Source organism: Manis javanica, chromosome 15 (genome assembly GCF_040802235.1).
Source record: "Manis javanica isolate MJ-LG chromosome 15, MJ_LKY, whole genome shotgun sequence".
Classification (NCBI taxonomy): Eukaryota; Metazoa; Chordata; class Mammalia; order Pholidota; family Manidae; genus Manis; species Manis javanica.
This window is the reverse complement of record NC_133170.1, coordinates 73,834,315-73,846,432: the sequence shown is the minus strand read 5'-3', so window position 1 is coordinate 73,846,432 and position 12,118 is coordinate 73,834,315. Positions and strand designations below refer to the sequence as shown.

At 49.2% G+C, this 12,118-nt stretch overlaps 1 protein-coding gene across 8 annotated transcripts in view; it reads left to right on the top strand.

The window, feature by feature from the left end:
- The window catches only part of NOS1 (nitric oxide synthase 1), a 155,717-nt gene that overhangs the window by 73,139 nt on the left and 70,460 nt on the right, over positions 1-12,118 (top strand). For all 8 annotated transcript variants that reach the window (XM_036993485.2, XM_036993492.2, XM_036993491.2 and 5 more), the window contains one exon: positions 8,560-9,711. In XM_036993485.2, the coding sequence (XP_036849380.2) occupies positions 8,987-9,711 (725 nt within the window). In that variant the 5' untranslated portion in view covers positions 8,560-8,986. The remainder of the gene's footprint in view (positions 1-8,559; positions 9,712-12,118) is intronic.

The following is a 12,118-nucleotide window of genomic DNA, read 5'->3' as shown; positions in this document are numbered from 1 at the left end:
TATGCATCCATCTTATTTAATCTTCGTAAAAACCTTGGAAGTAGTTGATATTACCTTTTCAATTTCACAAAAGGAAATTGAGAGTCAAAATGTTCAATGACTTGCCCAAGATTAAATGGCTGATAAATGATCCAACTGGGGAATGAGCCAAATCAAGTGTATTTTCTGTAATCCCCCTTGATTCTCAGAATTGTGGAAATAATGTTATCAGGAAATGTTGACTCTTGCAGTATACTAGACCACAGCTAAATTATTTATTACGGAAGCAGAGTCTTAGCAACTGAGTTTCATTCCTTCTTATCCTGATTTTCACCCCATTTTTGCCCCACCCTCTAATGCTCCCTCTCCCAGGAAATGGCATCACATCCCATCTACTTGTGGGAGCCAGAAGCTGGGGAGCCACCGTGAACACCTCCCTCTCCCTTACCCCCTCTATCCAATCAGTCTCCAGATCTTGTTGACTCAATCTCCTGAATATCTCCTAAATCTACCCACTTCCCTCCTTCCTTCTTTCACTGCCCTGATCCTAACCACCATCATCTCTCATCTCTGGCTGGCAGCAGCTTCCTAACTGGGCTCCCCATAGCCACCCTTCCCTTTCCCACCCATTTTCCATGCAGCAGCCAGAATGATCTTTTTAAAATCTAAGTCTGACCACAGACCTTTTTTTCTCAAAATGCTCCAAGGCTTGCCATCATTGTAAGAATAAAGTCCAAAATCTTTAACTTGGCTCTCAAGAGACCTGCATGATCCGGTCCCTGAAGGCCTCTCCAGCTTTATTAGACACTGGCTTTCTCCTGCCACAGTGTCTCAGCTGTCTGCTCCCCCCGACCTAATACCTTCTCATGTGCTGCTCTCCTCCAGCCCTCACTCCTACCAGCCGTCTCTTTATCTGGCCACCTCTGTATCCTGACTCTTACTCCAGGAAGGTGTCCCTGACCACCACCACCGTACGTTAGAGGAGTCCTGTCCATGTCCCCCTTAGAACCCTGTATTTCCACTTTGTTCTACTTGCTGCACTTATCATAGATGTGTCTCTCCACCTACTCCCTCCACTCCCAGTTTGTGAGCTCTGCGGGCTGGGACATGGTCTCTAGTCCATGCCTGCATTCCCAGCGCCGAGCTTTTAAGTGGCCCCAGTGGGAGCTATGTAAGAGTTGATAGTGAAGGAGTGGATAGTGTGAATGAAAAATACCAGGAAGGAAGGGAAGGACAGAAAAGAAGGGGAAGAAGAAAAAGTCAAAGAGGGTAAAGCTTATTGGGAGCAGAAAATGTGTGCCAACATTTTTTAATGATTCTTAAGAAAATTTTCAGAGACCATTGGTAATATGTTTCCTTTTTATAGTAATGAAGCTATTCTGTTGACCATGATTATGTTCACATACCTGACCTGAATTAGTTCATTTTCCTTGAGGTAAATGTGACTTAAAGTGATTCTACAAATAATAGTCAACAGTGCCATGTACTTTACATGGATTATCCCATCAAATGTATTCCCATTTAATGATTCCATGGTATTTACTAGTTAGACACCATCAACAAGGTAGAAACCATCATTGTTCCTCTTTTACAGATGAGGAATCTCAGACTGACAGTAGTAGAGGTAGGTCAAAAACCCTTGTCTTTTTGGCTTCAGGGCCTATGCCTTTGATGCTACACAACACCTCCAGTGATGGGGTATGTCTGGCAAGGGTGGGGGGCAAAGGTGCATCTGTGGAGATTTTTGTACCATGGAGGGGACCATGGATGGAAGGAATCTAAGAACCTTAGCCCCAAACCCTGGAATTTCCTATCTGTATGATAGATATAGTGCTCTATAGCTGGCTGAACTAGCTCATAAAAATAAGCTTTGCAAAATAAAGATGAAATGAAGTTTCCAGAATTCCCCACATCCATTACACAATGGGTACAGCATCCTTTTAGCTCTCTCCTATTGGTGGACTGGACCAGGGCCACCCCTAGTGGCCCCTACTGACGTTGACTCACCGCCAATGTCCACAGCATGCATGTCTGGCTGCCTCTCTTGAATTCCATGTTCTGACTCTGAATCCTGCCCTTTTGGTGATCTGAGGAGTAGCTGGTGATAGGCTCCTCCATTGGAAATGAGAACCAATTTGTGTGTCCAAAGTATTACCTGGTCCTTCAGCACAAAGTGCTGTAAGCAACATATGTCCATTTGATACCACAGACAGCCAATAAAATCATGGCTGATTGCATTAGTAATAGTAATGGGTAAAATATTCATTTATTGGATAACTATTAGTAATAGTAATGAGTAAAGGATTCATTTATTGGATTTACTGGCCCATTTATTGGATTTATAGATCCATGTATTGGCACTTACCATAGTGTATGGTGCATTGTGAGAACTCAGAAAATATCTCATTCCAGCCTCACAAACACCCTGAAGACATGCTGTTATCATCCCCATTTGATAGATGCAGAAACTATGACTCAGGAAGGTTAAGCAACTTGCCTATTAACACAAAGCCAGGTGGAGAAGTTAGGGTTCAAATACAAGGTCTGACGTCAAAAGACCCTGCTCTCTTTTTAAAGATGATATGAAAGCATAATTAAAAATATATATATAACAATATAAAATAATATACAATAAAAAGTAAACTTTCCTCCCACCCATGCCTAGCCTCCCTATCCCCTTTCCTAGAAACAGCCACTGTTACCAATATCTTGGATGTTTTCCCAGAGATATTTAGTGTGTCACCAAGCTTATATGAAAGTATGGTAATTACATAGGATGGCTATGTAAATATATATTAGTGTTCTCCACCTTGCTTTTTAAATTTAACGGTGTATCTTGAAAATCACTCCCCACTGGTCCTTTTAGAACTAATCCCCTCGTATTTAATGCCTGCATAGAATTCCACTGTAGGGCTGTGCCGTAGTCGTTTATGGAATAGTTCCCTATTAATAGTGCTCAGATTTTTCCAATCTCATTACTCTGAACAGCCCTGCAAGGAAGCGTCATGTGTGTGTGTTTAAGGGTGTTCCTTCTAGGGTATCTGCAGAAGAGAGTCCTAAAAATTGAATTGCCAGGCCAAAGATCTGTGAATTTTAAATTTAGGGGTAGATATTATCAAACTGCTATTCAAAGGGCTTGTACAGAGCAGTGATGTGGGAGGGGGCTGGTTTCCCAAAGTTTCATGACAGCGTGTACTATCAGACTTTAAACAGTCATTAATCCGCAGGCTCCTAACGCTAGTAGGCTCATTGCTGCCGTGTGGATGTTACATCTGGGAAGATCAAAGTCATCATAGGTGAACTATGGGCATGAAACTGGGGGGAATTACAAGTCTGGGGAGAGCCCATGGGACAGGGTGCTCATGTTTCTGGGATCCCCAAGGTCCAGAGTGCCAGCATACCCCCTTGACTTACAGAGCTTGGTAGATCTATAGCTATGACTTGCCAGCGTGGGAGAAAGCACATCAGCTTGATTCCCAGGCAGTGTTCTCTCTGGGGAAAGACTGCAAATTAACAGTTCAGGAGATGTAAGGAAGTTGGTTGTTTTGTTGTGATTTGTTGTTTTTATTTTAAAGAGCACAGTTGGGTTACGGTTTTGGTCTTTTGCTTGTGCTTGTGTTGAGGGTGGTGGTGTTTTGTTTTGTTTTTAAGACCTGGAGGACATGGAATTTGTTTATAAATGAGATTGGAGAGAGATGGGAAACAGGGCTGTAACTCCATCAGAGATTTCTGTGGTTGCGTGAACTGAAAACCCCCAGGAGTTCACAGGCTGGGTGTTGTTTTAATATTGTTTATTTAGAAGGTAAAACACATGTAATTAAAAAAAATTTTTAATGATATTCAAATAGAAAAAAAAAAGTCAGTGTAAAGAATGTCTCCCTCCTACTTCTAGTATTCCTCATAAGAGGCAACCAGTGATACTCATTCCTTCCAGAATATTCTCTGCATATATTCTGTATTTCTCTGCATGTGCAGAATTTACACATTTGCACCTTTCTTTTTCTAATATAGTGGTATATCTTAGAGCTCTTTTCCTACTTGTAAATAGAGATCTGCCTCAATCATTTTAGTGAAACATTCATTGTACAAGTGGGGTCAGATTTCAAATGACATTTGGACAGCAGGATGTTGGATGCTGGACTCTATTAGCCTGGGTGACAACCTGCTATCACCTGTCGCATCACATGGTTCTTTGTGGATTTTCCCTCTCCTTCCTCCTGCCCCTCATCACACTTATTCCCAGTGGTCAGCCTCAAAAACTAGTAAGATATGTACCAGCCTTCTGTGCCATTTTTCTCATTTCTTTAGAAAAGAAATATCTTCTGCCTGGCTGAGTTATCAGCAGAGTCTCGATGGGGCATAAGGGATTCTGGGAAACTGGGAGGAGCTCTAACCCAGGAGCCAGGAAGCTCAGAGACCCCAGAGTTATGCTGTCCTGTGTGTGATTTTTAATGCGAGCCAGGTGTGTGATTTGAAACTGTATCCTCACATTAAGAGATTGTAAAGGCAACAGGTAAAATTAAATTGAATAATTATTTTGCTTAACCCAATATATTGGAAATGGTGTCAGTTTAGCGGGTAATCAATATTGAAAAATTATTGAGATATCTTTGTCCTTTTTTTCATATCAGCTTTGAAACCCAAAGTGCATTTTCCTCTTGTAGCAATTGCAGTGGAACAAGCCACGGTTCCGGAGCTGAGTGGCCACATGTGGCTGGTGGCTGCCCTACTGGACAGCACAGCTCTAGACCCCCTGACTGTCACTGATTCATGCTGACTAAACCACTAGCTTCTCCAGGCCTGTGTCCTCACATTTGAAAGAGTGAGATGGGCCAGATGATGTCAACAGCTGCTCTTCATCCCTCTGTCCTCTGGCTCCCAGTGCGAAAAATAGAAAGCCACGGGCACAAGCCACAGGACAAGAGGGCCTCCTGTTGCACCTTAATTTCCCCATCCATAAAATGGGGACAATCTCATGACCTTGGTCAGGGGGAGGATGATAACTGGCCTCAGATGAGGATGTGCTTTGAGGTGGAGGAGGAGGGAGGCATGGCACTGCGGAATTGTCTTCAGGATTAGGATTAACCCTGGTGAGCTCAGAGCCTACTCGCTCCAGAGGGCTGCCTCCTGGTTTACTTCGTGGGACCTCAATCACCTTGTCTGTCTGTAAGGTAGGGACAAAAATGGCACTTACCTCATCCAATTGCTGTCGGTATTAAATAAGACACCCATGCAGAGGTCTCAGCGCCATGCTTAGCACACAGTAGACACTCCATCCCTCCCAACGGCTGTTGTTACCATCCTCCGGTTGTGGAAATGTGGCCCAGGATGGGGAGTGGCTTGCCCAAGGTCGCACAGCAAGATGGTAGTAGCAGACGCTGGCCTATTTTGGCTCCCTCCTTCTCCCTGGCAGTTGTCCCCGAAAGTCAGCCGCTCATTTCCTCGCAGCGAGGTAAGTGAAATAAATACACCCGAACCCACTGAACTACTCGGAGGCCCGCGTCCAAGTATTGTTTCCATGGTATGTACTCTGGTGCGCATGCGCTTGTGATTTGCTTAAATTCGTGGCTCCAAAGGGTGGAGGCTGGGTTGGCAGGATATGCTACCCTGGCGCCCTGCTCCTGTGCTCAATGCCCCATACCGTGGCCGGCGCGATATTCTTCGGTGTCATTTCAAGCAAAGGCCCCCCTTCTAGATGGCATGTGACGTTCTGATGGCAAGGCTGTGATGGAGGGAAATTGCACTGAATCATCTCATATTCTATAACAGTATCAGGAAGCCCTTTCCTCTGAGCGTTCTTTCCATGGCATTGGGAAGGACCCTGCATCTGCTGTTTTATTTAATCTTCCCAGTTACCTAGGGAGGCGGCAATTTCTTAATGACCACATATCACAGATAAGGGAACTGAGATTCAGAGAAAATAAAGAACCCATCCTGAAACACGGGCAGAGCCAGAAAGGGCCTTTAAAACCTTCCTTGTGGCAGAGGGGTGGCCAGCCATTTCGGGCGCCCCAGATTTAGGAGCCTCCTGGACACTGGACACTTGCAAGTGGGGACAAGTGGGTCTTTCCCTATAGGGGCTTAATTTATTCATCTGTAAAATGGGATAAACAAACCTGACCATGGGTAAAAATACAGCAGCAGATAAGGATGTGTTCTGAGGAAGGAAAGGAGGAAATCAGAGTATTTTTGTAAGGTTGACCGTGGTGGGTGCTCAGAAATCACTTAGACACGGGGCCTCTTCTTCCTGTCTCCCTGTCTCTTTATCAGCAGACACTGCATATTCCTGTCTCTCCCAAGCCCAGCCTCTTTCCAATTCCTTCCAAAGATCCAGTTGCCTTTCTGGGGCCAAAGTCTGAGAAACAGCACCCCAGTTTTCCCGAGCACCAGCCAGCAGCCCTCTCTAATGTAGCGAGCAGCTGAGAAAGAGAGAGAGAAAGCCAAGAGTGGCTGGAGAGGCTTCTGGATCATTTTCTTTTTCCTGTTTTCTGAAGCCAAGCCAGGATCTGTCCTTGTTAAGGTCTGGCCCATACCAGTGTGCAGAGAGCAGAGCTCAGAGGCCTCACTTCCCCCAAGAGCTCACCTTCAAGTCCCTTCCTTAATTAGAGAATGGAGTCCAATGCCGACCTCAGACACTCAAGAGAGATCTCGAGGTCTCAGCTGTCTCTGCCTCCAGCTAAACAAGGAGCATCCTGGGTTTGGTACCCAGAGGAGGAGGGGCTCAGGGAGAGTTAAGGAAGCAAAGGGGAGGGCTAGGCCGGTGCGCCCCAGGGAGGAAGGACACAGTGGTTCTGGATGGCTTTCCCTGCAGACCAGTCCCCAGCAGCAAGACACTGAAAGACACTCGGTTGGTTGACATGCGGGCCACACACACTCACACACACGGCAGAGAAATGACACAGCTTGCGGGTGATGCATGAATACACAGAGAGAAACACACACACACAGCAATGCCAGATGGAGAACGCGGCCCGGGCTGGGCCCGAGTAGTCATTATTCCTTCACCCACACAGACAGGCTGGCAGAGTTGCATAATACAAGCTGCAAGAGGGGAGGCTCAACCTGCTAACCACCCCCACCTCGAGGGGATCCAGGAAGTGATGCCTCCATGGGGGAGGGGCAGGGGGTGTCTGCACCCACCTCCTGCTCACAGGAAAATTTGCCAGTTACCTAAGCCCTAGGGGGACCCCAAGAATTCACTAAAGAGGAAACGAGTGAGTATCACCTAGTTCATAGTGGCAGATGGGGGCTCCCCCTTGTGCTAAACCTGGTGAGGATGCGGGCAGGAAGGGATGCCTGCATAGAGATGGACTGGGGCTTAAGCTTGGGATGGAGAAGAAGATGGGGCAGGGGTCGGGGAGGGTTCTCGGCTGCCCCAACCTGCCACCGCTCCATCCCCAACCCACAGGTCACCTGCCCCAACGCAGACACATAAAACACACAGTAGCTGCCTGCTGTGTACATGCCACAAGTACACCCCAGCTGGTTCCCCTGTTGGCCTTTGGTATCCCAACTGTACCCCATTTCCCCAAGCCTGGGGGAATTGGTGGGATTTGAGAAAATGAGAATATAAAATTTTTAAAGCTGGAGTGTAAGTTTAAAAGCTCAGGCTCAAGAATAGGTCTGACCTGGGTTTGAATCCTCCCTCTGATGTGACCTTGGACAAGTGACTGATCTTTCCCGAGCCTTGGTCTTCTCATCTATTGAAGGGTAACTGAGAATCCAAGGGAAAAAAACGATACCTTAGGGGCATACATGCCCAATATTTAATGTGTTTAGTCTTTTGAGATTTTTCTTCTTCATTCAACAAATATTTATTGAGCACCTGCCACCCGCTTATGGTAACCCTAGGAGTACACAGGCCATTCTTCCTAATGTTTCTCTGCTAGGGTTCCAGATGGTCTGTGAAGTTCAGAGGTCCTCCAAAGGTTTGTGTGGACCCATGTCTTTGGTATTTATTATACCAAATTTGGTTTATAATGGTTTGTAATGTGGTGAAGTCTGTCCTTTTGAGCCTGGAGCAAGCTGATAATTACAAAAGTGGTCATAAAGGCCAATCGCCATCCCTTGTCGGTGGCTCCACAGGAGGTGGCATTTTCCCTTTCCTGTGGGTTTCTGGAAGGGGCTTTGGGAGTGGCCAGAATGGAGAGCCCACAGATCTGGGCCAGCTGAGCCCCAGACCTGTGAATGGAAAGTATTTGCAGAACACAGAGCCAAAGGCCGCGTGACATGTTGGAGCCGTGACGTCTCATGGTGGGAGAGAGATAAGAGAGGTCTTATGATTCTTGCCATTTGATTTCTGGGGCTGATTGTGGTTTTTCTTGGGAGACCCTTGGTTTTGGAGGGCTTTGATCTTGGAGATGAAGCGAGGCAATTTGCAGCTAATTGGGAAGGTATCCCATCAAGGAAGAAGCATTTCATTTCTAGGTTGGCTTCAAAACTCCAAAGCATCTTCACGGCTAGACTTCTCTGTTGGCTACATTTTCCATCTGAGTTTGGAAGGTGGTGTCGGCTGCTCCACATCGCTCTCCATTTTAAAATTCTCTCCATCTCCTCCCTTGTTCCTTCTCTTCATCTCAGGAAACCCCAGATCTGATCTGCACCTAACGGGTCCACGATGCCTCGAGAATAGTCCACACTAGCGTGCGTCCCCTCTCAACACCTCCAGACATGTCTCCTCCCCAGTCTGCCTGACCTGTGGCTTAGGGACACGTCCTGCCCTGACGTCTGCCTGCTCAACCATCACTTCCTAGAGAACAGGGAGGAGGGCAGACGCATGAAATCATGCCACCCCTAGCCGGACAGCAATGAGTGGGTGACGCCGAGTTGACGTCAACACCAGAGAAAACCAAAGCCCGGGCGCAGCTCATTCTCGAGACTCTGCACAGCGCCAGCAGCTCCAGCCACCAGCTCCTTCTCTGGATGCAGCCCGAAGCCTGGCTCCTCCTGGTGAAACCGTCTTGGCTTGACATACTTTGAGGTCCTCAGAGCTCGGACGCCAGACACCATGGAGAACCACGTGTTCAGTGTTCAGCAAATCCAACCCAATGTCATCTCTGTCCGCCTCTTCAAGCGCAAAGTGGGGGGCCTGGGATTCCTGGTGAAGGAGCGGGTGAGCAAGCCGCCTGTGATCATCTCTGACTTGATACGAGGGGGTGCCGCAGAGCAGAGTGGCCTCATCCAGGCCGGAGACATCATTCTAGCGGTCAACGGCCAGCCCTTGGTGGACCTGAGCTATGACTGTGCCCTGGAGGTGCTCAGGGGCATTGCCTCTGAGACCCACGTGGTCCTCATTTTGAGGGGCCCTGAGGGCTTCACCACACACCTGGAGACCACATTCACTGGGGATGGGACCCCCAAGACCATCCGAGTCACACGGCCCCTGGGTCCCCCCACCACCACTGTAGATCTGTCTCATCAGCCATCAGCCAGCAAAGAGCAGCCCCTGGCAGTGGACGGGGCTGTGGGTCCTGGTAATGGGCCGCAGCATACCCAAGGCAATGGGCAGGAAGCCACCTCGCTCTCCCACACCAACGGTCTGGCTCCCAGGCCCCCACGCCAGGATCCTGCCAAGAGAAGTGCTGGGGTGACCCTCCAGGGCAGTGGGGAGAATAATGAGCTGCTCAGAGAGATAGAGCCTGTGCTGAACCTTCTCACCAGTGGGGGCAAGGGAATCAATGGAGGGGGACCTGCCAAGGTGGAAAGAAAAGATGCAGAAGTCCAGGTGGACAGGTAAGCCCCACAGGTGCATACCTGTGTGTGTGTGCATGTGTGTATGTTGTGCGCTAGCATATACTGCCACTGCCTCAGAGTCCAGAAGCCAGCCTGAGGTGCCCCAGACATCTGCAGAGGCATGTCCACTGGTTAGTGCCTCTTTCCCTTAAAACTGCAATTGGAAGAGTGGAATGGGCCTAACTTCTAGTGTCTCCCTTGCCTTGAAACCCAGAGCTAATGAGCGTGGTAACTGAAGTCATGTCTTCCAGCAGCCCCACAAGGTGGGCATTTTTGCAGTCCCCATTTCCTAGGTGAGAGACTGAGGCTCGGTGGGGTGGCGGGAGCCTCTCCCGAGGTCACCCAGCATGTGAGAGGCTTGTGTGCATGGCAGATTTCCACGGGGTGGGTGCTAACTAAGGCATCCACCTTAGAAGAGAGAGGAGACAAGCCGAGCCCTGGGCAGCCCTCAGCCTAAATCAGCCCCTTCCTATGACAGCCAGTCAAGGATGGTTCTAAAGGAAGGGAATGGAATCAAAGTATAGAATTGACCCCAACTCCCCAAAACAGTGGTCTTCCTCGGATTATGTGGGAGCTGAGGCTAGAACTTGAAGATTGGCATTCTCTGATCCTACAAGGGAGGAGAGCTGGCAACACAGTGGGTGATTCTAACTCCTTCTCTGAGGAAGAATCAGCAGCTGGACCAGGTGCTTGGAGAATGGTGGGGCAGGCCAGCTCTGGGGCCACCCAGAAATCCAGGCCAAGGTTTCCCACCCCCCCTCCCCAGGACCCCTGAGTGTCCCAAGAGCATTTAGGGGTAGCCAGTAAGTTGCTCAGGGACCTGGATTAAAGTGTCTCTCCAGGTCCCTGCATGGCTTCATTTAACAAATGTTCATTGAGGACCTACTGTTCTAAGGAACAAAGCTGGAGCAATGAATGGGATAGACAAATCCTTGGGGAGACAAAGAATAAACAAGATAAAGATGTAAAATACGGAATCTGCTATGTGCTAAGGAGATGGATGAGGGGAAGGAGTTAGGAAGTGTTGGGGATGGTGAAATTTTAGGAATGCTGGTTGGGTCTCAAGGAAGGTGATGTGGAAAGACCCAGTTGAGGGGGAGAATGGAGCCTGGTAACTTTAGGGAGGAAGGGGCTTTCGGGCAGACGGGATGGCAGGTGTCAAGGTCCTGAGGTGCAGGTATACCTGGCACATTTGGGGAGCTGCATGGGGTCCAGTCCTCCATCCTGATGGGGCCATCCACAGTCCGTGGCAGCCCACTTTGGCCCACCATTGCATCCTGGGGCTTTTCCAGCTTCCCACACCTGGGCAAAAGTGGAGCCAATTTCAGCAACACCCCAAGTAGGAAGGTTCTTCCTACTTCTGTCAGAAGCTCCTGAGCAGAGGAGTCTCTTCCCAGCCTGGGAGTCTGAGTCTCCGTGTGTGATATGAAGCAAGGGTCACCCACTGCCCTTCAAGCCCCTGCCCTCCAATCCCCTCCTCCCTTCTCCAAGTTGCCCAAGGGACATCTGGGAGTCTCCCCACCCTCTGGGGCCCATTTCCACAAGAGATGGAGAGTCTTGGCCCCCTACACAGGTCATGGTGCAACCTTGGTCGGGCGGGTGCATGGTGACCTCTGTTGCCCTGATGTCCATTTCCAGGGCTGGGGGCCTGGATCACCCACAGCCAGCATGGAGGGCCCCCAGGCTAGAACCCGACCCTCAGGGGAGCTGCCTACTCCCAGGGGTCCCCACATAGCCAGTGGAGGTGGTTTAGTTTTGATGTAGCTTCTGAGCAGGTAGCAGCCCCCCATGTCTCACTCCATGGACGGAAATTCCAAAGCAGCTGTGGAAATCCAGAACCGGCCATCCGTCTTGTTTTCCAGGGGGTATGGCCTCTTCCTCCCAATCCTATACGCCTCCCATTTCCTCGCCTCTCCCTGGAGGAGCAGCAAGATGCTGAGGGGGCTACTGTACCCCACAGGGGCAGCCCGTCCTGGGAAGTGGGACCCCGACTGTGTCTCATGGCCCATACTCTTGGTTCTGATCCGCAGCTGGACGTGGGGCGGGCACAGGGCTGTGAGTAGGGAATTCCTGGGGGCTCTAGTTCAGTCTCTTCCCAGCCTGGGCATCTGAGTCTCCGTGTGTGATATGAAGAAGCCCCCCAAAGGGACTCTCCTGTCATGGTGTCCCAGCTGACAGAGTGGGACACAAAAGCACAGGACGCCAGGCCTGGGGGAGACTGTCAGATGTGAAGGACTCTAATGGGAGCCCTCATATCAGCCAGGCCTAAGGGGCCTCTCCAAACCCCGTCTCAGGGAAGAAGCCATCACTTCCCGAGGATAAGGGGGGGACAAGGCGCTCTGATGTGGGGTCCTGCTCTGGCAGAACTACTTTCCCAACTTGGGAGGCTGCATCTGAGCTCTTGACC